This window comes from Microcebus murinus, chromosome 9 (assembly GCF_040939455.1).
Source record: "Microcebus murinus isolate Inina chromosome 9, M.murinus_Inina_mat1.0, whole genome shotgun sequence".
In the NCBI taxonomy this organism is placed as follows: Eukaryota; Metazoa; Chordata; class Mammalia; order Primates; family Cheirogaleidae; genus Microcebus; species Microcebus murinus.
This window is the reverse complement of record NC_134112.1, coordinates 74731766-74758577: the sequence shown is the minus strand read 5'-3', so window position 1 is coordinate 74758577 and position 26812 is coordinate 74731766. Positions and strand designations below refer to the sequence as shown.

General features: G+C 32.5%; 1 protein-coding gene across 2 annotated transcripts in view; it reads right to left on the bottom strand.

The window, feature by feature from the left end:
- Nucleotides 1–26812, bottom strand: part of CPED1 (cadherin like and PC-esterase domain containing 1) — a 267036-nt gene that overhangs the window by 119363 nt on the left and 120861 nt on the right. For both annotated transcript variants that reach the window (XM_012757301.3, XM_012757302.3), the window contains exons 7-15: nucleotides 22302–22444; nucleotides 21385–21457; nucleotides 19989–20156; nucleotides 19161–19265; nucleotides 17464–17633; nucleotides 13390–13460; nucleotides 10466–10516; nucleotides 6255–6441; nucleotides 5100–5268 (exon numbers count right to left, since the gene is read on the bottom strand). In XM_012757301.3, coding sequence (XP_012612755.2) covers nucleotides 5100–5268; nucleotides 6255–6441; nucleotides 10466–10516; nucleotides 13390–13460; nucleotides 17464–17633; nucleotides 19161–19265; nucleotides 19989–20156; nucleotides 21385–21457; nucleotides 22302–22444 — 1137 coding nt within the window. The remainder of the gene's footprint in view (nucleotides 1–5099; nucleotides 5269–6254; nucleotides 6442–10465; nucleotides 10517–13389; nucleotides 13461–17463; nucleotides 17634–19160; nucleotides 19266–19988; nucleotides 20157–21384; nucleotides 21458–22301; nucleotides 22445–26812) is intronic.

Sequence of the window (26812 nt, the reverse complement as noted above, 5' to 3'; positions counted from 1 at the left end):
GGTACAAAAAGTAAATGAGAGAGTTACAAAGCATTTCCAAATGCTATAACTGGAACCATTCGCACATCATTTAATATCTTAGCATCTAGATGGCTAATTAATTTTTTAAAAGAAAGCAGCAAGTGCCATTTTAAATGTGTAGCTAAATGCCAGATAAATCTGTTTTAGAAAATACTATTTTCTCTTTCCTTGTTATTTTCCCTTTGTGAATTATAATCCATTTTAAAATGAAAGCTGTTTCTAACAAATAGATCCATGAAGCATAGTTTCCTAAGTTTAAGCTCTGTGACCTTTCTGTAGCTTTTTATTTATGGCTCTATTCTGGCACAACACTTTGGGGGTAAAATGTATACAAGGCCATAGATCATCTATATAAATCAACTTCTGTGGATGTTATATTGTTATCCATGTCAAAAAAATTTGATTTGAAAATGGATAGTAAAATAAATATTTCCCTATACATATTCTAATTTCCTTATCACATAAATATATTTTATTAATTCCTAAACATGACATATTATAGCCAAAATAATATTTTATTACTTTCTAAATCTTTCTTCCTAACAGCAAAACATTATACTACTTATGGGTAAATCAAAATGAAATAACAATCTGACCATATTATATGATGTTTTTATGTTTCATTAAGAATCATGTTTTCTATAATTGAATGCATATTTCTGATTATAATAATTATATTGGACAGATAAGATGGCAGATGGGTAGAATAAAGAGCTATCAGAATAGTATCACTGTCTATAAAAATTACTAAAATTACAAAGATGAAAAAAGATAGAGTGGTTCTCCAACACATAACACTGAAAGACTATTTCTAAATTATTCACACTTCTAGTAAACATACAGGACAGTAGAAAGGCAGAAATTCCTATTTGTCTACATTAGTGGTTCTCAATCAGAGTTGATTTTGTCCCTCAGGGGATATTTGGCAATATTTGGAGACACTTTTGATTGTCACATCTTGGAAAGGTGGTACACTATAGGAATCTAGTGGACAGAGGCCAAGAGTGCTGTTGAACATCCCACAACGCACAGGATAACTTCCCAGAACAAAGAATTATCCAGCTCCAAATACCAGTAGTGCTGAGGTTGAGACACCCTGTCTTCAATCTGGTTATTTTATATCAGTTATGTAAATTAGCTCTATCTCTTTCACTGGTAAAACTAAACTAAGAGTTGCCTCTGTGGCAACCATACACAAATTCCAATTATCAAGAGAATAATTGGAATATAGGCATCAAATAAGCTCAAATAGTTCATTATGGCTAAGTAAGAACTTAATAGTATTTGACAGCATAAATGACACAGAATGTCTATTAACAAATTAATTAAATTATCTTATTATTTACCAAAATGTCATAGTAATTGATTTTTTAATTGACTGGTGTGTTTTATCTTTGCTTTCTCTTCCCTGTAAGTCTTTTGGTGAAGAGATAAAATGAATAGTTGATTCCCAGAAGGTAAAAGAATGGGGGAAGGAGAAATTAGGGGGCTTGGTTAATCTTAAATTGGATTTTACTTCTTTCATTGTTTGAAGTTGGATGGCCTTTTATCTTTGCTATGGTCTGAATGTCCCCCAAAATTCATGTGTTGAAACTTAATCCCTATTGTGGTAGTATTAAGAGGTGGAGCCTTTTAGGACATAATTAAATCATTAGTGCCTTTTGCCCTCTTTGATCCTTCCACCATATGAGGATGCAGCAAGAAGGCCCTCACCGGACACCAAATGATGGCATCTCAATTTTGGACTTCCCAACCTCCAGAACTGTAAGAAATACATTTCTGTTCTTTATGAGTTACTCAGTCTTAGATATTTTGTTATAGCAGCACAAATGGACCAAGAAAATGTTTATTTAAAATTTAATAATGGAGTCTATTAGACCAAAATCTAATTTGAAATGTAAGGAGAAATTGTAATCTCCCCACCCCTTAACTAATAAATGAAATATAAGTAAAGTTTAATTCATTTCCTTTTAGGTTCACATGTATAGGCTTTGGGGATTCAAATAGAACAGCCCATCATTTAATCTGTAATAGTTGGAGACAAGACTTCAGTTCTAAGAATACATTAATAATAAGGGCACTATGGTTGTTGACAGAAAAGAAAAAGAACAGTTTGGAAAATTGGAAGTTTTTAAGTCTCATGATGTGTATCTGCCTAGCTACTAACCTAATTTGGAAATCTCAAATACTTGAAAATTGATAGGAGATTAGAAATTTTATCCCTCACTCTTTCTTTGTATTATAACCTTTGTCATGGTATCAGCTTGCAGTGATACCTAAAGACCCTAATGAGATTAAACATAAAAGAGAAATAAGAGAAAGGTCTCTGGATCAGAATTTTAAGTGGAGTTTATGGGGAGAAAATCCTACCTTTTCTGTTGACTTTTCCCGTTCATGAGGCCACTCATGCCTAATTAAGTGTCTAAAGCAATTTATGTTATTCATGCCACATTTATCTGTTCCCTCATTTGACACTTTCTAAAAAGTACTAGTGCTTATTAAACACTTTCCATGTTATAAAATACGGTACTTATTGTGGGACCACACATAAACTTTAAATTAAGACCTTCTGGAAAGGACTCTCATAAATGACTAACATACTTTTCTGCAATCACCTGTATGATTCTGCCCACAAGAATTTTCTAATATTTTTCTTGATATTACAGTAACAAATTTCTAATATATATTCTCTAAGGTAACTGCATGATAATTAACTTGTTTCTGATCAATATAATATTGGAGAAGAGAAGCATGCCATGGAAGATAACAATACATACTTTCTCACTAATGCTTTTCTCTTACTTTGTTGAGGTATAATTTATATGCAGTATAAATATTTTATATATGCAAATATATGTGCATATTTTATGTATTACATAATTTATATACAGTATTGCACAAATCTTAAGTGCACAGTTAATTAAATTTTTATATCTCTATACAACATCTGGTTTTATACATAACCACCACCCAGATCAAGATGTAGAACATTTGCCCAAAAAGTTTCCTCATGCTTTCCTTAAAAGTTACCGATACCTTCTAGGTAACCACTATTTTGATTTCTATCACCATAGATTAGTTTTGCCTGCTCTTAAACTTCATATGAATGAAATACAGTATGTCTTTATGTGTCTGGCTGGTTTTTATCAATATAATGCTTTGAAGATTCTTCCATGATTGTGTGTATCAGTAATTTTATTTTCAAATGTCTCATTAGTGTTAGATTTATCTCCTTTCCTTTTGAACTGCTTTAAGATTTTAGCTACTATGAACAAAACTGGTATGAAGACTTTTTTGTATGTGTCTTTTGATGGACAGACATATGCTTCATGTTTCTTGGGTGTATAGCTAGGAGGACAGTTAAATCATGGAAAAATATATATACATTTAGCTTTAGTGGATATTACCAAAGTTCTCCAAAGTGTCAAATACTTCACACTTCCACCATCAATGCATGAATGAAAATTGCTCCAACAAAAAAGGTGAGAACATTTAGTTTGGAAATAATTATATACATACAAACTACACACCTAAACAAAAACACAGGTCTCTCTAGGTTTTTGTTCATTTTTTAAAACATTTTCAGGTGCTCTATTTTTTTGCTTTCCAGTTCAGAAAAAGACTGAGACATAGCAATCCAAATAAAGCAAATTGAAAAGTGGAAAATTGAGAGGAACATATTGTGAAGCCTTCTCCATAGTCTAGACCAGTGTTTCCTCAACTGCATTCCACAAAATAAATATTATAGCTCTTCTATTAAAACAGCCTCTAATAAATTTGAAAATGCAGCACACTATATATTCACAACACTATAAAGGGGTCACCATTCAAATTAGTATATTAGAGGTTCAAAAAATCCTACAGTAAAGAAACTTCCTAATTTTGTTTAACTCACTGCTTCATAAACCTATTTGACCATGGAACCCTACTCTATTCTTTTTTTTAAGCACATCCTAATATCTTTTAGAATAACTTTTTGTCTTGCTTTGATCCAATCTTTAGACCAATGTGAAATTCCCTTTGATTTAGTAGTAATTCATAAATTAGAGATATGTGTTTCCTTGAAAAATAAAAACCTTAGGGAGGAGTATGCTTATGAAATAGTATTAAGCTCTTGGGAATAGATGAGATAATGGCAGTGGTGGGCTGGCCATTAAATTTATAAAATTTAATAGTGTGCCTGGATATTAAATTTATAAAAAATATGATGTTCATACTACCCACCAAAGCCTAGTTGGCCATACCTCTCTTTTACTAACTCTCTTTGCTTCAAAGCTCCCAGTAGCATATAATTTGACATGACATATTTGCAGATATACTTTGTGAGTGAATTAGTAGATATATGGTAAGAATACCAATTACTACTTCCCTGGAATCACCTGTAATGAGGGTATAGGGTGTGAGGAAATGTGGAAGGTTATACATATGATCCTTAAAAAGGCAAAAAAAAAAAAAAAAAAAAAAAAAAAACCAGGGAGAACCATCAGACTAGACAAAGTCTCAAGGTAACATTCACCTTTCTCCAAAATCAGTCAAGGCAACAAAATGGTATATGTTGCTCACAAGAGAAACTACAGCCTTGCAGAATGGTTAAGGTATGAAAAGCAAATGACAAATGTATCTATCCCAAACCAATTTGGTTTCATTTATCCAGTATCCCTTCTGTAAAATAGTTTCATAAATTTTCTTTTCATTCCTTAAAAGAAATTCCACTAAATCTAGTCTAAGATTTCAAAAGTAGATCCAGGGACAAATCCAAGAAAAACAGCACAATTTAAAGGGGAAATGTGAAACCGATTTCACAACTAAGTGTGAGTACTCAGACATTTTTTCAAATATTAACCACAATAAATCCACTGAATACAATGAGTGCAGGGAGGAGCCATCATACTAAAAAGAAAACCGCTCACAATGAGGTGCCTTAGATACCTCGCTGGGGCACTTGCTCCTTTGAAATGAGACCACATTTTAGATTTAAAACCACATAATTTCTTGTAATAATTTCCATTTGGAATTTTTCACCTGGGTTAACAGATCATTCCTAATTCAACACAAGTGCAATTATAAAAGCCACTTACCTGCACAAAACCACATGCTGTGAAGTCCTCAAACAAGGGCAGACTTGGGCGGTCTTCTCTATAGATGGTGAGTTTGTAAGTGACCAGGGTCTCACCCTGTGCTGGAGATTCATCCACCACAAATATTGAGATTTTGTTCATTCCTAAGCCTAGAGGGTAGTTGGCAAAGCTAGAGAGAGAAAGAGAGAGAATGAATAGGGGACATTTATAGCCCAAACTGATTCATAACATCAATATTCATTAAATACCTATTATTTGCATAAAAAACAAGTAAGGTCTGTATAATTTCATAAGAAATCTAAAATATGTAAAAAAAATTAAACCTCTGTTTTACAGTACTTTGCTATGCCAAGATTCATCTCACAGAACAAGTCATTTCCTCTATTAACTGCAGGGAAAGAAACTATTATTTATTAATCACCTATTGTCCAGGTTATATATTATCTCACTTAATACAGCAACTATGACAGTCCCTATTTTAACTATAGAAACCATGACATAGAATTGGTAAACAAATTGCCCAAAGTCTTATAGAAGAGTCAGGGTTGGAACCTAGGTTGCTCTGACTTGACTCCCCTTTTCTTTCTACTAGATTCTCTTGGCTCCTGGGAGGCCAAGTGTATTTCCTTCCCTATAGCAGGGAACCATGAGTCTTTTCTCTGCTATGGATATGGCATGTTCAAAATTCTGTTCAAAATTCCAAACAAAAGAGTTGGTTACTTTCAAAAGAATCAACTGAAAAAAATCCCAGTAAGACTAGGAAAGTTAATTGTATTATTTCCACATATTGTCACCAACATGTTTATTAAGCAATCAACTTTTCAATACTCAAAAACTTTAACTCTTCAATAATCTAAAAACATTAAGACAACAATAAGCAAAATTTTTCCTTGATGGGTGTTCTCAATTATTTGAGAATGAGATTTTCTCTTGTTACAACACTGTTACAAATATCAGTTACTAAGATTGCTAATAAATCAGTAAAGCACCAATGTGTTCAATTAAGCTACATAACACCTGAGAAGGGGAAATTTCACACACTGGCAATTTCTCAATTGATCTAATGAATCTGTTTTTCTGAACCACTTTCAAAGGTTGCATCCAATGTCTGCTTCTTGTATGCTGTCTCAACGCAGCTTGTCAGCGTCCCCATACCTTGGCCCAGCCTGCTCATACAGGTGCACTTTGCACTGACAGTTAGAAGTCTCCACTCCAATTGTCACTGTTACCACATCAAATGGGACTTCAGCATAATAATCTTTGATCTGCAGATTAAATTCAGGGTTAAGCTCCAAATGTGGATGTGTGAAGATCTGCTTAATATGACATGGTGTGTTTTTATCTGTTAAAAAATAAACACAAAAATAATGACAAAAGACAACTGTGAAATGGATAAGCATTTTAAAATCATATATGATTAAGGTGTTTTATGGTTCTAATTCCTTTGAACAACTTCAGTGATCACTACTGACTGTCCATTCAGCACCCTGGTCATAGCTGGTTTGTGGCTTCAGCTAGATTTTCGATTTGTCAAATCTTGTAGCATTTGCCTCCTAGAACAGCTGTTGACTTTAGTTAGTGTTATACAGATGGAATTTTTTGCTCAGCCCTTGAAAGTTTAAAGGCACAGAAAGTGGGAAAAGTGTCTCTCCTGTGGATTGAAAACATCATGATATTTACTGCATATATCCAGTAACTGTGTAAATGGGGGTGATGGCTCTTTGGGGTGGTAGCAGAGGAAACTAGGAGATAAGGAAAATTGCTCAGAGGGAAGTGTCATTAAACTGCCATTTGATTGATATATCTTATATGCAGTAGGGTGGGGCAAAGAATGTAAACTCCAATATTATACCAAATACTCAGATACAAAAACAACAACAAGGGCATTGTGAAACCCTTCCCCTCCCAGTTCACCTCAACCTGGAAATACACCACAACGTGTAAGAAGGAAATACTATATTCTGCTCAATCCTGTTATAGAATCTAGAATATTACATTAATTCTAAGGCATTCAAAAAACTTTCCCTTTGGTAGCCCAATGTTTATGGCTGTATCTTGGTGAGAAAAAAGAAAAATAGCTTTAGAAGTACATACACCAATCACTGCAAAATTATGCTGAATGTTAATGTTTAGAATAAACAAATTAATCAACAGCTTGACAAAATGTATTTCGAATATCCACAAGCATTTTGTTCCATCAATACTTTTCAATAATCAACAAAATGTCAACAAAAAAACATAGAAAATTCTACAGAAATCAGTAAAATGAAAATATCCTTGCATTGTCTTTACATAAAATGTTCAGTGATGTCTAATAACATAGCGACAGAAAGGATAACCTGGAATTCACCATAGGAAGCTCTAAAACTGAGCCTAGAGAAAGATTATTCTACTAACTGTTGTCTCTTCCTCTACTTTTATACAGCTATAATAATGATTTTTCTGAAATCAAATCTGATCATTTGTCTCTAGTTTTTTAGTGGTTTCTTATCACTTTGAGAGTCAAGTCCAAGCTCCTAGCAGGGCAGATAGGGCATATCACAAGCCTTTTCTTGTCTTGCTCTCCAGTTGCATCTCCCATTATGTTCTGAACTTTGTGCTTCAGCAAGACCAAAATTTTTATATTTCTTTGATGAACATGGAGATGCACCACCAAATCCATGGCAATGGATACCACCAAACACATTGATGATTTATTCTAGTTCTGAGGACTAGGTCTCAGTATAGCTTTCGTCATGCACTAAAACAATTAAAATGAAAATATATATATATATATATATATATACTTCTGACCCACACTCTATGGTTTTCTCAGGCTATCGAAGGAAAAAAGTCATTCAGGAATAAATAAAGAATAATAATACAATAGATATATTGTAATTTTATTTTAGGGAAAAGTCTTTAGAAAAACAAACAACTAGTTAATTTAGTTAAATAGCTCAGTGAATTAGGTAAACTATCAGGTTGATTAATTTTACTTGTTACTTGACATAAAGGTCAAACAAATATTTTATCTGGTTGATACATGTAGATGGAGTGCATCTATAATTTCAATGATCATATAAGCTCCTGAAATTTTCTTACAATAAAAAAGAAAAACAATAAAAGAACAAGAGCAGAAATTGTCTCATCAAAACTCATCCCGAAAAGGACCATGGTTTTCAATTTGAATTCAATCTCCTATTAACGGAACAATCAGTTTTTCATCAAAGTTTTTTTCCAAAATTTTCTATGTTCAAGGCACTGAGATAAGCCCAGTAAGACCAGGATATTATTAGTTATGCGATTTGATATAGATGCTGCAAACCCAACATAATAATGCTAAACAAACTGGAGTTGGTTTATGAACTGTGTATGGAGAGGACCATTGCCTAGGCACAGAGGGAATATAAACACTTGCACTATACTTTTATGCTCAGAACTAGCTAAATGAATAAAAAAGTGGTACAGCATTTTTCAAAATAAAACATAGAAGCTGTACTTTAACTTAACAGGACATATTTTTAAATAAAGACTCACTGAGAGTTAATTTCTCTGCAGTTTACACTTTCACTTAATAGTCACGATTTTCAGTGGGGCTTGCCCCCATCATAAACTGAAACTCAGCCCTAGATGATATGAAATAAATGTGCAATCATTTTCTTAAGCAAGATTGTAGCAAGTGCTTATTTTTGGTTTCATCAGAAACTCTCCACCTCTGGCTTGAGCACTATATCCTAAACCCCTGTTTGAAAGCTGATTTAGTTCTGACATCATCTTCAGCTGAATCACCAGTGTTGCTGCCTACAAACACCTGGCGTTTCCTTGGCATCCTTCCCAACCCAGTCTCAACTTGTCTCAGGCCAGCTTACCTTAGATCTGCAGAGAACCAGCGTGAGGTATGATGGTAGCAGGCTGTTTAACCTATTTGGCAAGTATATATGGGAAAGCTGTTTGAAGTTTTGGTTGCTTTTAATGGATTTCTTTTAACCGCAGAATTTTATTGCCCTCTTGAGGGATAATCATAACTCATATTAAACACAAGAACGGCCTAGACTCTTAAAGATAATCCTACCTGTTCTGAGACATCATCAAGTTATTTTTTTAAATCTTATATCATACCATAAAAGTAGGAAGATTAATTATGAAGATCCAGGTAGGACTAGTTTTTGTCAACATAACAACATGAACAAAGTTGAAGGGCTTATCTAAGATGTTTGTATCATCTATACTATATTACCTGAGAACTGAAAAATGAGATCATCTAATGCAATCCTTTAATTTTCCAAATGAGAAAATAGAAGCCCACAGAGGTGAAGTGGCTTTCCTGATGCTGCATCTAGCCCAGGACCTGGCACTAAGTAGACTCTCAATAAATATTCATACTAATTTTGTTCCTACTTTTCTCTCTAGTACTTTTCCCACCATGCTCCAGGCAACTGTCTCCCAGAAGAACGGAGTAGCACGTATTTTTCTAGGGGTAGAAATTAGGCGGTAAGTGTGGGGAGGGAAGGACATAAGTAATACCTGTTATCTTTTCCCTATTAGTAATACTTTATTTAAAATGGTATTTTTTTTAATTGGGTGTATTTCTTAATTTTATTAAACTATATTATTATATAATTTCTCAGTCTACCCTGGTTTTAACAATAATGTTTAAACATCATGAATGAATTAAATTGCATTTTAGAAGGGATAAATTAGATTTTATTAAATTAGAAGACTTCCATCTAAAATAAATTAAGCTTAAGTCTATACATTTTATTTTTTCAGCTTCAATATTTTAATAGAATTGATTTTTTTATTTGTGAAAACCTAAATTTTCTAAGTGCATGTTTTAGCACCAAATATATGCATATATATTTTTTAAAGTACACACTGTAAAAAAAAAACTGGCTAAGTAGAACTCTTATTTTTCTATGATATTTTATGGTATATTATGAAAATTCAAGTGCTTTGAACAAAGAATCTGAAGATCTAGCTTCATGATTCAGCTCAGGAATTTATAGCCTTGTGACCTTGGAAAAGTCAGAACCTCTAGAATGATGTATTTGCAAGACCTTGGTAATAATATTGAATGGAATAAGGAAACTTACTTAAAGTTTATATAGATTTAAAATGTATATATATTACCTTATTATACCTTTGTAAAACAAATCATGAAATTTAAAAAATAAATTGAAAAACAGGAAATTAAAAATGTTCTTACACAAAACGTGATAGATACTGACTCAATCAGATATCTAATAATTTCTGAAAATTTACTTAAAACAAATTAGCAGCTTAAAGATACCCGAATATAATAAAATGATGCTTTTTTTTTCAAAGCAGGGCTGGCTGTACCTAACTGTTAAGTACACTGCTGAAACACTTGAACCCCAACTCACCATTACTGCAATGTATTTCTTTATTTTCATTCATAATTTGTGGAACTGCAGCTAAAAAAAGAAATGTAAATTTAAAATAAAAACTATAAATCAAAAATTTTAAATACATATTTAGTTATGTCAAATATGAGATAATTTAACAAAACACATTTTATTACTTAACTTTTATTACACCAGTAAGCACTTCTAAGTGAAACTGAAAACTACAATAAAACAAAATAAATCATTTAATTCAAAGCTCAGAAGAATGATTATTTCAAATAGAAAAATATTAAGGGAGGAAATTAATGGTCTAAATGCCATCCTTTGCCCAAAGGTGATCTATCTAGTTTTCGTCTAGTTCTATAATCCTAGGGCTATAATATCCCACATCATTAGAATTACAGAAATTCTACCCAGTTGGTTCCACTAATACTTCCTGTAATACTTACTGTAAGTTTCTGAGTTCAACCAAACCTCTATTAGTAAATATTTATGGAACAAATGAATGAATAAAAACACCCCAAGTGCTTACATCATTCATTTAAAGATTTAAAAAGTGTTAGAGAAAGGCAATTTCTCATCAGTTGTTCATTGGGCCTACTGAGTCATTTTGTTGAATTAGTGATTCTTAACTCCAGAATGTCTCAGAATCATCCTAAGGGCTTGTTAAAATACAAATTCTAATTTAGTAGATTGGAACTTCCAAGTTTTCCAGGTGTTGCTATTGCTGCTGGATATTGAGGGGGGGCCCACACACTGAGAACCACTGTATTGGACTAAATCCTGATTTGTAATTGGAAAACTTTGATCTTTTAAAAAAATTATAGACATATGAGTGGGTACTTCTTTTCATTTTTTTCTTCTTAAAATGAGAAAAAAATTATTCTTATGATGAAAAGATATTTTTGAGAAGGGAAAAAAATGAGAAAATAGAGATAAACCAAGGAGGGAAAATCAAAATCACCATTAATTTTCCTTGAGCATCATGTTGTAGTAGCCAATTGCAATGTTTACATCACAAACATCTTTCATGTCATAAATATTTTTCTGGTCAACACTTATGTGCTCCTATGGAAGTAAAACTCAAGGGAAATCAAGCAGGTGGGGAGGAGGAGAGGATGGGTAAATTCACACTTACCCAGATAGTGTACGATGCACACTATCTGGGTGAAGGGCACAGTTATAACTTTGACTCAAACTGTACAAAAGCAAATTATGTAACCCAAACATGTGTATCCCCATAATATTCTGAAATAAAAAAATAAAAAATAAAAATAAATATTTTTCCATGACATAAGAATGGCTTTATAGCATTTTATTGGATGGCTATAGCTTAATTTATGTGTTCAGCCCACTTTTATTGCAATAGCAGTAGTTACTAATTTTTTCATTTATTAATAATGTAATTAAATTTTTGTATACATTCCTAATTATTTCCTTAAAATGAATACCTAGAAGTGAAATTTATGGCCTGTAAGAATAGCTTTAAAGCATTTCTAATATATTGTTAAATGGCCCCTTAATAAAGGTTGTTTTAATTTATACAATCAGCAGTACTATGAGAATACTCATTTCCTTACCCTCTCCCCAATTCTCCTATCTCTTTTTAAAGTTTTACTCTACTTTTAATTGACACATAATAACAGTACATATTTATAGGGTACAATGTAATATTTTGATATAGATATATACTTTGTGTAATGATCAAATCTGAGTAATTGGCATAGCCATCACCTCAAACATTTATTGTTTGTTTGTGGTGAGATCATCCAAAATCCTCTTGTTAACATTAGTCACCCTACTGTGTATTAGAAAGCCAGAATTTATTCCTCCTATCTAACTATAAGCAACCTCTACCGCTCCCTTCCTCCGATACCCCCTACCCTCACCATCCTCTAGTAACCACTACCGTGTTTCTCCAAAAATAAGACAGGGTCTTATATTTGTTTTTCCTCAAGAAGACACCCTAAGGCTTACTTTCAGGGGATGTGTTATTATTTTTAAGTACGGTACAACAATCTACATTTATTCAAATATAGTTAAATCGTCTTCTGGAGCATCATCATAACTCTCCAAACCCTGAATTCCATCCTGAATTTCTTGCAACTCTATTTCCTTTAGAACCATTGGCCCCAATCTCTCATGTCAAGTAATAGAGCTCTCATGGGGCAGATGAGAAGGGCTGCTCCTCTTCTTTACTGCTCCACGACGAAATGCATGGGTTATGTATATACACTGCATAGCCACGCCCATCACTAGGTCTTATTTTCAGGGTAGGGCTTATATTGCGCAAATGCTTACAAATCCTGCTAGAGCTTATTTTATGGGTAGGTCTTATTTTATGGGTAGGTCTTATTTTGGGGGAAACACAGTATTCTACTCTCTGTGAGAAAAGAATACTGGTAACCACTCTCTACTTCTATGAGAGCAACTTATTTTTAGCTTCCACATGAATGAAATCATACAGTATTTGTGTTTCTGTGTCTGGTTTACTTCACTTAATAAAATATCCTCCAGGTTTATCTATATTGTTGCAAATGATAGGATTTTATTTTTTTATGGTCAAATAGTATTCCATTGTGTATATGTATAGTATTCCCTAGTGTATATAGCACATTTGCTTTTTCCATTCAACCACTGATGGACACTTAGGTTGATGTCTTGGCTATTGTGTGTAGTGCTGCAGTTAATGTGGGAATACAGATACCTCTTTGACATACTAATTTCATATTCTTTGGATATATACCCAGTAGTGGGATTACTGGATCCCCAAGCTCTATTATCTCCAAGAAGAAAAACCTTTCCAAATTTTAAAGAATATAGCATTTCTTTGTTTAATTTTCATTTTTGGTTGCTAATGAAGCTAAACATTTTGTATATAATTACTTGGCCAGGCAATATTTATTTTTATGTTGAAATAAGTGGGAATATATCCCTTTTACCTTTTTTATTTCCTATTGCGTCAAATGGCACTTGTGGTTTTTCAATGTTCTCATTGTCTGTGAAAGAATTCCTGCAAATGCAATGCCAAATGACTCTGGATTAATGAAATGAACAAAACACATGGAAATTACATCTAACACACTATCTTTTCTTCTGTATGGGCACAGTTTTTTTGATAAACACAAAGAAACGCTTTCTGGATTTCATTTCTCAAAAATGGCAATCTAGCCTCAAATGAGGTGGGTGGAAATCTCATCATCTCTAATCAGTAGAAGCACATTTGAAGAAAACCAGGGCAAAAAGTCAAACTTCAGTCCAAAACTGAAGAATCTTGGATAGCCTGGGTCTAATAGATGTGATTCAAGAACACACATTCTCATTGGAATCTGTTTGGCTGAAGTTACATAGCTTTGTAGCAAGAAGCCTTGGAAACTCTGGACACAGCCTGGGAAGAAAATACATTTAAATTGAAGAAATATAAGTGTACTACAATGACCATGACCTATGTTTTTCCAAGGCTTCCATCCTTGAACTCTGATTAACAGGAGTGAATGGTAAGAATGAGTTATATTCTGGTGTGTTCACCTCATTTTCTCTGTTGTATAACTAAATGGTTTGCCAGATTACCCTTTAAATCCTTAAATTTGGGTCCAAAATAATCTAAATTGTGGACAGAAAAATTCCTGGTATTGAAGATGAAAAATACCAGGCATGATGGCCTGTAAGCCCCTGACACAACTTCCCCGTGCTGGTGCAAGTCTTCATCTTCGCCCCAGCAAAATGGCAATAACAATACTTGCCTTACCTCACAGGGATGCTCTGAGAATTATTAATAATTACATTTGTCTTTGTTAAATAACATTTTATAAATATTTATTGCCCCATATATATTATAGCTGGGCACTATATTATAGCTGGGCACTATAATAGAGAAGAGATGAAAAAGGCATATTAGATTCCTTCAAACTATAAACATCAGATAGGAAATCAAGAAGCAAGGAATTGAAAATATTGTCAAGATTGGAAAGTGTAACTATTTTATTGCAGTTTTATATTTAAAAGTCTTTATGCCAGATAAATCTTGCCAAGGATACAACCCTAAAATGTATATAAACTGAATTTTGGAAACATTGCTATCTTAATGGGATGAGAAACTTTTTATGTTAAGGCATCCTGCAGTGATTTCCTGTGTACTTTTGTGAAAATATGATTTGTTTCAAATCCAAGTGGATTTTCATGGAAAGCAGTTCCTTAGAGCAAAGTACACATAAAAGTTTATTTCCAGTACAGTAAAAATCAGTACATGGTACACAAACATTGATTTTAAGATTTTCATTCTTTTCAGATTTATACTAATTCTGTTGAGATCTCTGTATTTTGAACCTCAGGGCACACACATGGCCATTACCTACTTCTGTCATGCTTTTCTGACTTTCTCTTTCTTCACTCTGTTGCTTTTAATACAAGCAGATGATCTTTATTTAAAAACAAGATGAAGTCATTGAACGCCATAGGTAGGGGAGGTATATAACATTGACGTTTTCTACAGAAAAGACTGGAGGTGCCCACTGTGAAGAAAAGGGCAGTGCTGACCTCCTTGTCCACATGATGTACTGGAAGAAAACACTAAACCATGATAACAAAGCCCAGGGTTCTCATCCCAATTCTATTTGTATTAGTTGTGCAACTTAAGCAAACAACCCATCTTCTTAGTACCTCAGTTCCCTCATCTGGAAAACGCGTGTAATATGCATCTCCCTTGCAATATGCCATGAATGATAATTAAATGCATTCACTGGTAAACTTAAAGAAATTGGAATTATTTTTTTCTTGAAAAGAAAATGAAAATTAGCAATATACTAATTGCTTCTTGACAAACAGCTAAAGTTTACTTGTCTCAGTGTTAAGTTAGGTCTCTGAAACTCATCTTGCTTTTCCTATAAAGAAAAAAAAATTGTCCCTGCTACAGAAGCTAAAGTGATCTCTGAATGGCATAGAAACATGGAAAGGAACATATACTGATATTTATTACCTACCTGAGCTACAGCATACCAGACACCATGCAACACATGAATGTTACTTTGCGTGATCATCCTGAAATAATATGTGGGTGGTAGTATAATCTATATTTTACAGATAAAGAAACTGAATCTCAGAGGGGTCAAAACCTTGTCTTAATAAATTCTAAAGTTAGGATTTTTTTTTTTTTTTTTGCATTTCAGACACGTTTTTAATGACAACAGATGATAAATTTATACAAATTACAGGCTAGAGGCCGGGCGCGGTGGCTCACGCCTGTAATCCTAGCTCTCTGGGAGGCCAAGGCGGGCGGATTGCTCGAGGTCAGGAGTTCAAAACCAGCCTGAGCAAGAGTGAGACCCCGTCTCTACTATAAATACAAAGAAATTAAGTGGCCAACTGATATATATAAAAAAAAAAATTAGCCGGGCATCGTGGCACATGCCTGTAGTCCCAGCTACTCGGGAGGCTGAGGCAGTAGGATCGCTTGAGCCCAGGAGTTTGAGGTTGCTGTGAGCTAGGCTGACGCCACGGCACTCACTCTAGCCTGGACAACAAAGCGAGACTCTGTCTCAAAAAAAAAAAAAAAAAAAACAAATTACAGGCTAGAATATAATGAATACAAAATCCATCCAGATAACAGTTAGAAAAGCATCATTAAAGTTGAGATTTTTTAATCCAAGCCTGTATGTTTCAAAAAAGTCCTGACTCTTTCTAACTGTACTCAAAACTGATCGTTACTAAATTTTCCTATGGGAAGGGAATTCAATCTTCTAAATTTAAGATCAGTGGATTGCTTAACCTTACAGCACATGTGGAGCTTGAGAAAACCTTGCTGGGGAACAAACTTTCCAAAGCTTTAATATCTCCAGGGAACTTCCTCAAAGATAAAAAAACAATACTGAAACAGGCTCCTTGGGAAATCAAATCTGCTCTTCGCCTACCTATAATAATGAATGAGACAATCTGAGATTATTTGAGTGAGTGCAAAGTACTAACAAAGTGGCTTTGAGCTACATTATTTAAAATTTAATTTTCAAACAAACAAACAAAACCTTCTGCCAGGCCTACTACTTCCAGGTATTGAGGAAATAAGGCTAACTTCGTAAAGTTGTGGCAATCAAGTTGAGTTCTGATCTTGGGAGATGTCCTAAGAATTCTTCAAATATATTTATATTTTTTAACTATACAAAGAGTTTATTACAAAACTGTTTTCACTGTCTCCTGAGGCAGAAGGAAGTGAAGTAAAAGTGGATAGAACTGAAGCCATTCCTGAGGGAGCCTGGGAGAGACATTAATGATTATGGCAGGGCCATTTAGCCTTTCATCTCCATGGGAGGTCTAGGTTTACCTCTGTTTTGCTGGCAGTAGAAAAGTCAAATACCCCCTTAATGGTGTCCATATAAAAGAGAAGCAGACAAAACCTTAGGTGCTGGCCCTTTTCACCAACTACTAGAGACATGAGTGTTTCACCTGTCCCAGTTCCCTTCTGTTCTCTCCTACTGCCTCTGGTTAGAATGAAGATGGAGATGGGAAACTTTTATCCCAGCCCAAACATTTTCCTTTTACCAAGAAAATTCTGTATTCTTTAAAAAAAGAAAAACATATTTATCTTCTAACATAAAAAAAATACAACAAAAACATAATATTTGTACAGGTTTTGCCCAGAATAAAGAAACTTTATTGGGCTTCCACTCTGACTGATGGTTCATAAAACAAATCTCACCTAATTCTTTCTGTTAGATAATCCCAAAAATTCAATGGTATGTATCATACATTGAAATGAGACTGAGACTTTTAATTTTAAACATTTCTTTATAGTGGAGTCAAGTCTTGTTGGTTTGAAAAACTGTTGAATATATTTTTGTTACAGTGCTTGAAGACCACTAGAATCATTATGGTTTCAATGCTTTAAAGACATTCATTTTCCAGAGCATGAAAATTTGGACACACTTCTTTTTGTTGCTTTCTTTAATGTAGGCAAAGCCTTTTGAAACCAATCTTTAGACTGGAGATTTTTTGGATTGTGCAATTCAAATTTGTGGCTATCTTACCATTCCAGTGGATGTAGCTGTGCCTTTATGTTCATGAGCCGGAATTGTTCAAATATATTTAAAAGAGACCAGTACTGGGTCAGGACTGAGCCAGGTTTTCCCATAAGATTGGCCATATCATAAAATTCACGCACCAAAGATTGAATCCCAGGAGTAGCAGATGGGAAGAGCTGAGAAGAAATATTCAAAGGCAAGATATCAGCTTAAGTTATGGAAAATAAATTAAAATATAATATTACCAATAAAGGTTTTATATCTAGTCAAATATTTTAAATATCAGATATTTATTAAAATGCCTATTGGTCAGTACCATAATTTAATTTTATGTGCAGTTGTCAAGGTAAATACCACTTTTTATAAAGAAATATGTTGATGATATTTGCAAATGAGGTGAGTTTTCTTTCAACAGAAATTGATTTCTCTTTCCTGCTACAGACACCTGAAAACAGCTGAATAACACAATGAACCAGGCAGCAGGAAGAAGAAAAATCCTTTTGGGCTATAAGAGTATTATGTCAGGGTGAGGAATATTATCTCACACACATGAAAACCTGTGGTTATCCTCTTTCTACTCTGAGAGTCAAGAAATTGGGGTTTTGTCTTCTGCAAAATAATTCTTTAGTTCATCCTCAAATTGTGCTGATAGATGTCCTCAACATTTATGATATCTTAAGTTACAAATTACTAAAGGATGAAGCCAGGCTTTGATTAACTTTCTACAATATTGAGCCAAACTGCTGAGAATTTGAAACCTACTATTAAATATATTTAAATTCATTAAAATGATTATGTGTCAATTAAATTTTCTTTGGGGAAATAAGCTTAATTTGAACCCTTCAAAAATATGGAATCAAATTATAAAAACAAGTGTCAAACATTCATTAATTAACTTAGTAAATTGGCTAAAGTTATATAAGTAGCATATGTTATATAAAAATAGATATTTTTAAAGTTAAAAAATGCTTGAGACAAATATGAGATTAATAATACATTATTAATGGGCCTTAAAAATGCTATTTTGAAGAGACATTCCTATGAAGAAAACTTAGGTGGAAAAATAAATTCATTATAGCCTATATAAGTAGCAGAATTGTAAATAAAGCAAGTACTGAGCATGCACATTCTTATGCAATAAATTATCTTCTCATATTAACCAATAAATTAACAGAACCCAAGAAAATACATGGAAAACAAATGCCTTCTTTCAAGGTTGGAATCAATAAAAGTTATTATAATTACATTTTCTTTCTTTGAAATCTGCTATGGAGTTATAACTAATTAAGATTTAGGTAGTTTTCTAAAATATTGTTATATTCAATTATTTTTGATTTTCCACAAACAAAAAGGGTATATAATAAGCAAAAATAAACTTTGATTGCATGTAAATGTTCCAAATCTCAAAGCAAAACTTCTTTAGAAAAATGTTGATATTTTCCCCTTGAGAATTTTCAAATCCTGCCACCTATGCTAATCCCATATCCTTTTACCTTTAATAAGTCATGTATTGTTTGCAAACTCTTAAAGCATACAGATCTTGCTCATCTTACTATCACATCTCTGAAAAGAGGAAAGAAGCTTACAAAGATTTCTATTTCTCAAAGAAATATCTTCATCTAGTTTGAAGTCAAAAGCAAATAGCTTATGGCCAATATATGACCTCAGTAATAAAGAGGAATCAAATGTCACTTTTGTTTTACCAGTTGGAATTGTCCCAGACTCCCAAGTTCCTTTATGAAAGTGAATATCGAGTTGATTTCCTCTAAAGACAGACATTGATTTAGTTCCTTTTGATCGTTTTCACCCTATGTTAGGGGAAAAAGAAAACTTGAGCAATTGTTAAAAAGTCAAATTATGTTCAGCCCAATGGCCTCCCATTTCATAAACCAATCAAATTTTGGACTCTGAATAAACATCTCAGCTAATTAATGCCAAGTAATACATAGCAACTTCAACTTGTCACAATGCTATCTGAATATAAGAAAACTTCATATTTGATAAGGAGGACCTGGATGACATAGCTCAATGATGCTTTGGTAGTGAGGTTGGGGAGATGCTAGCATGCAATAAAAATTAACCAATGCTACTCTGAAGCACTACACTCTATTCATCAATATATACCCAACATGTTAATAGATGTGGATGCTTAAAAAAATAAGTTCATAACTCAAGTTTTCTGGTGTCAATTTGAAGCATTCCCTGCTCTTCTAGACTGCCTCCAAAGAGTCTTAATATTCTTTTGAAAGTAATCTAGAATATATATTATTCATAATATCCACATTCTTTATGAAACTATGAACTGTTTTACTTCATTTTCAATTCATAATTTCATCATAATCAGTCACAAACTTAGTTGACATAAAAATAATATTGGTCCTCAAGTCAGAAAAAAATTAAGAAATATAATACAAGAGATACCAATTAATTTCAAATGAATTACCAAGTTGCTTAATTGAACAATAAGGAAAATGGTAACTTCTAAAGAATGACTTGAAAAAATATTTATCAGTACACAAATATGCACTTACCTTAAACACATCTGATCTATAAAGTCTCTGAAATATCTCAGAAAACCCAGAAAGCGGTAATTCATTAGAGAAGAGAAAATTGAAAGTATCTTTTAAAAGGAATTCTTCTGTATTTTGGTCCTCAAAATCCATATTATCATTATCTTGAAAATTTAAATGCTCATGTACCTTTGAAAGAGTAAAAGCACAGCAAATACTTTTCATTGACTTACTTTTAATGCAGTGGGATTACTTCTAAGACATGATTTATTTCCTGTTGGATTGTAGATCAGAACTGACATCTAGTGGTCTTTTTGGAGGGCAACAGCTTTATAAATGTGAGTAATGTTCTTCAAAAATACAATTTAAAGATATAATTCTTTAATGTACAGTATTAAAAAAACTAATGTATTATAAAATCATATTAGCTTATCTTGATACCTTTTATGGTTGGAGAATTTACATTCATGAAAGATGAATTTATATTCATGAAAGAATTTACATTCATGAAAGATAATATATAATATTTTTTCTGAACAATAAATTGAAAAAATCATAATATAAACTATTAGATATGTATGCAAAATAATAAATAAACAACTATTAAAATATGTCAATTCATAAAGTTTCAAAATTTTATGGATACATTTTAGAACTATTCAACCAAATATCTGAGCCACATATAATGTAAGTGGTTTACCTGTATAATTATTTGAAAACAAATAGATGCTATAGGAAATTGAATTCTTGTTATACATAACTTTATTTTGTTCCTCTTCCCTTCTTCCCACTCATATCCCAAAGTACAGCTTTCTATAGACTAATTAAATCAATTGTTTTCCTATCTTTTTGCCACTAGGGGCTATTTTAGAAAAAAAATTATGAGGGAGATGATCTGAATGGTGTATTTAATTGGAGAGGAAGGAAAAGAATCACAGTGTACAAGAAATACTTTTCAATTTACACATATTTACACTAGAACAAACAAAAATTCAAAACTCCCATGGCTTTTCAAATTAAAATATAGAATAATTTTAAACTAAATCCTTATATATAAAGGTTAAATTTTTTATAACACCATAAGCATACACTGGATAATCTGCTATTTTCTATTATCTACATATCTACTTCTCTCCCTTAACATATATGTGGCTTTATACCACACTTATTTCATAAACAGTTCTTTAGTCATAGAAAAATTCATGTGTTTTACAGGAACACATAGTGGGAATTGGAACACATAGATTTTCCACATTCTAGATAATTCAGTGAACCACATTGAATGTAAGTCTATGGTGATTTTGATGCAGTTGCTATTTATTGATTGGTTACTATGAGTGAAGCAACACACACGCATACATACCCTTCACCAAAAGGTGGAAGCTTATACCATTCATGAGTCCTTTGATATACTGACCTGGAGCACTACAGGGTATCTGAAACTGCCATAACCAATGTCAAAAGTTAAAAGTTGAAAACATAATCTGCATCTAAAATAAAAACAAAAAGTAACATAAAACTATATTCTCTTTGCTACATTGACTCCATTATTTGGTATCATATTAATAATTACTATAGTTAAATTTCAATATCTGTGCTAATTAAAAAGAGCAGTGGCTTGGATAATCTAAAATTACATGGAATTAATTCTTGAATTTTGATCCTGTTTTATTCATTACAGAAAACAAAATGTACCTAAGAATTCATAACACATTAATCCAAACAATGAAGTTATTTCATAAAAACCTTAACATGGAGAAGAAAACTCTCCTAGTCCTACATGCTAGGCACTTATTAATATACAAAATATAGTAAAGTTTAAATTGAGGTGCCGTCCCTTTTTTTACATACTAGATTTAATATTTCCTTAAGATAAAATCAATAAATTATAATCAAGTAACTGAGATATAGGGATAGGAGTTATTGAATATTTTTAATAAAGGTCTTTGTTTCCATCCTTGCATTATGAAATCAATGGGATATTTGAGAACAAAAATTTATTATTCATAAGTTCATTAAGTAAAATTATACCTAGTCAATACTAAGTATATATAATAGAAATAGCTGAGTTTGAACAAAAAACTGCAATTTAAAAATTAATTTTAAAAACTTGTGCTTTATTTCTTGTGACTATATAGATACTAACAAGTCTGTAACATGTTCTGAAGTTTTAAAATCTACAAATTAAGTCACATATGTTTAGAACATCATCTTTGTATATTGACATAAAATTTTCCAAGTACCACTTACTGGTGATAATTAAAATATATTTTCACCACCAATTTTTAGAAGATAAGTTTTTCTTTTTCCTTTTTAATTAAAATTTGTTTTTACCTATTGAAGGTCTTTGGTCCCCGAGTAGATGTTTCACTGAATACTTCGGCTGCTAGCAAAAGTTTGCTAATTGCTTCCTTCATATTATCAAAAGCCTGAAGAGATGAACTGGCCCTCAGGAATGTCTCAAAAAATGTTTGCAGCTGTGAACAAAGGAAAGGATTCATATGTTGAAAAAACAGTCTCAATTCATTTCTCTATCATTTCCAAGGTGACCAATTTGAAGGACTCCTTTAGGTTATTATCTCTCCTTGTCACACTCAAAAAATCTCTTTAAACAGGAAAGGTTGATAATTTCAGTACACATACTAAAAGAGAAAGGTTTAAATATCTTGTAATTTAAATTACTTTAGAAGTGCTTATTCTACTTTATTTTTCTCATTTCATGGCATCCAATCATGGAAAGTGCAGTGGAACTATAACAAGGCTTGTGATCAGAGCTCTCAAGTTTAATTTGTGGCTCTCCTAACTACATGAACTTGGACTTGCCTCACTCCTACAAATCTTTAAAACTCCTACAAACCCTTTAAATTGAGTTAATAACTACCAACGAGAGAGTTGTAAAAGCCAAATTCAAAGAAAATATATTTGAAAGCCACTGTAAAGTATGAAATTCAAATGTTAGTTTTTTGTTATTATCAATTTTCTTCACATATTGGAATAAAAATAACTATCAAAGCTGTCTCTTCATTGCATTATTCTACGGAAGATCTAGCCAACTGCTAACATTTTAATTTAATATTTCATGTGGATAAAGAGGATGAGGCAGAATTACAAAAGAGGGCATGAAGCTCGGATGTTTTCTTAGAAATACTATAGTTAGTATCACAAATAGCTATTTTTATTTGCTTAAATATTAAAACAAATAACACAACAAAGCTGCCTCTTGAGAATGCTTAGCATCAAAGTTCAAGTCAATATTTTTGAAAAGTATAAAACACATCTCATATTGATTCATACACTTTCTCTATATAAACACATTCTTCCAAAGTTGAAGAACAGAAAATGTTTTTTGAGAAAACATACAGCAGGTAGTCTATTAATGTTTTTGGAAAAACAGACTAAATCTATCTGGACTGCATAAGATTGCAAAGTGAAAAACTTTAATTGCTATGATACCATAGGACAAATATTGGTACAAATCACCTGAGGAAAATGGTAAATATATCTTTAAAATGCATAAGCAAAATTCTCCCAAGATAAACAAATACTGCCTTCATAAATTTTTACCAGCTGAAAACCAGAAACCTAATGATATTACACATTAAGACCCTAAGAACACATCATTAGGCAATTGGGATGTTTTTCCATTTTACTAAGGAAAATAAATGTAATAATTACATGATTAAAAGAAAACAAATTAATGCTAATACTAAAAATGTTAATACCCTTGAGTCGAAATACAGTAACATTGTGTTTTTCCAAATAAAAGTAACTCATCATATTTCACTTAGTTCACCATATTATGTCAAAGGGTTATTCATGATATTATTGCATTTTCCCATTTTAATGTTACCTGAATATCACAGAGGTTAAGTTTAATAATATATGAAAATTGGAAATGTTTGTATAGCATATAAGATATATAAGATTGATTACCAGATTATATTCTTCATGGGGAAGAATAATTAGCAAATTAATGCCTTAGGGTTGTATTTATTCTTCTAATGTAGAAATGATTTCTTAATTTCTTACTGTAACAGTGAGTATTTATTATTGAGTGTCATTCAATTCAACTTTCAGTGAGAATTCTACCATGCAGAAAGTACTGTGCTCTGTGCTTAGGGTGACAAGGTGCATAGTGCAGTGCTAGGTGTGCATATTCTCCTATTTAATCCAAGCGATACCTCTATGAAGTGGGAGAATGTACGTAAGGCACATCACAGCTCAGCACATCAGTACTCAGTATATGTTAGTTCCTTTTATTCTTTTTATTTTTATTAACTCAAACAAGACAAGTCCTGGGAACATAAATTGCTACAAAAAAATTAAGTCTTTTAAAAAATTCAAAACAAACAACAAAGATAAGTCCACAGCCATGTAAAGGAGATTTCAATTAAAGTGGCTGTCCAATCCAGACTCTCATAATGCAATGCATATTTTTCACACCAACCAAGGAAGAACATTTAAAAAATATATTATAAGCTTTCAATAGAAATGTTTAAAAAAGAGAGAATAAAGAGGTGTGAAGGTTGAATGGCCCTCTCCAGGGGTATGCCTCCCAACAAAAATAAAAAAGCGGAACTGAAGAACTCAAATAACTGGGTTTTCTCTCATTTCCCTTAAGAACTGAGACTGCTAAAGGAAGGTCTAACATCAACCCAACAACCATGAAAACAAGAGAATTAGAATATAACTGCCTTTATAACCAGAAATGTGAAGAGAAGAGAGAGAACACGGCACTTAAAAAAAAACAAAACTCAAAAAAAGCTACATCTCTTATTTTTGTATTAGTTCTGTTGAAAGTTTTTGTCTACATATGCATTCCCTTCTCTTTTATTGCATGCATTTCAATTTATTTAAACCTTCAATTCTAAGGAAGTTCTAAATAAATGTGTTTCCTTCTATTTGATTTATTTAGTACAGTGGCAAGCAAACTGCATATGCCAGAAGTGAAAGTAGAGTCATACAAGTGTTTAATATGCATTTTTAAAAAATTAACCATTTTTAATGTCCCCCAAAGAAGGCACAACACTTCCATCAGTTCTTGTAACTAAATTCACTTAGACTAAGTGGAAGACTTTTTCGAGTGTGTGGTTATATTGCAATTTATCACTGTAATTGTATTTTCTTGGTCAAATTACTTGAGTTATGTGTGTCTCAGTGTGCTCAGGTGTAGAATGACAGAACTGTGCTTGACAGTTTCATCAGACAACATCAAATCTGAAAATATTTGACCTTAATTCCAGTTAAATGCCACCAGAACCTGAAAATTTTCACCCAGGAGCTTTCTTAACTCAAGCACAAACACCTGAAGGAGCACCTTCACCTTTGAGGCTAATTTAAAACAATCAAGCCATGAACTCAAATATCAAGGAGAATTCTCCTTCTTCACATCAGCACTTCTAATCAATGTTTTTGAATTCAATAAATATGAGAATATAAATTCCCAAGGAAATTAGTGCTTTAGCAGTGAGATAAAAATGAGTGAAAGAACATCTTAAAACTTTTAACATGACATGAAACTATTTTATGAACTATAAATTTTCCTCTTTTGGTACAAAAATGAAATACCAATCTAGTGCAAAGTAAATTATATAGAATATGACATTGTAAGATCATGGTTGTAAAACCAGGCAGCTAAATCATCACCATGTGTTTGTACTTTTGTAAAATGCAAGCAATAATGAGTAAAGTACTTACATTTTTACAACATCAATCCATTCAAGCAACTTGTTGAGATACAAATAGGTGGACCAAAATTATCAATTGCAAAAAGAAGGATAAGGTGAACTGAGGATGAATTTATAAGTATTTACAGAAAAACTTGAATTACATCTTTGATGTCTTTAAATACTTCCAAGGTGCCCTTATTATCCAGCTCATTTCCCTTCCTCGTCGTATCTAACAACTCCTCCGTGCTGTGTTCTGGGTTCCACCTCATTATTTTTCTCTATCCTCCCATAAGACCTTGGACGAACTGCTCTCAATGTCAATACGTGGCATTCCTTCTGTGTTAAACTTGCAGATCTTCTTGTCTGTTCTTACCGCTAGATTGTGAGATATTTAAGGTCAGAAATTGTCCATTTTATCTTTGGGTTTCTAGTGCCTAAGGCAGAGTAGGTATTCAGTAAATGCTGTTGAATAAAAAAGCCTAACTATCACATTACAGAAATCACAGAGACCTTGATAAGAGAAACAGTTTACTGTAGCTTCTGGATACATAATGTTCCTCTTTAGGATAGTGTATTTATGTCTTCGTTCCATCTTGTGAGAGAGGGATAATATACATTTTTCTGGTGACTTGTAATAAAACATTTGAAAAAAAGAAGCTTATAGCTATTTGACAGAATTTTTAAGACAAGTAAACTCTGAGATAAGAAAAATCTAACAGAACAAAGGATGAAAGATTAATCAATATTAGTGGAGTTGTTTTTAAGTGATGCTCTTGACTAACTGGAAACTATAACAGAATACTAATACTTCAATATTTTGAACTTTGGATAGTGTTTCATAGCATTGCACCTTACCAAAGTTTACCAGGATTTCTCTCAATGTCATTGTGTGTGAGGGACATTTTTACCTTATCAGATTAAAGAAGGTTGATAAAGTCATTTTGCACTAACAATCATATAAAAAGATGCTCAGTAACACTAATTATTAGGGAAAGGCAAATTAAAACTACAGTGATATCTCACACCTGTTAGCATGGTTATTATCAAAAACAAAACAAAACTAAACAAAAATAACATGGGTTGGCAAGGATATGAAGAGACTGGAATCCTTGTGCTTTGTTGATGGGAAAGTAAAATGGTGTAGCTCCTTGGAAAACAGTGTGGTGGTTCCACAAA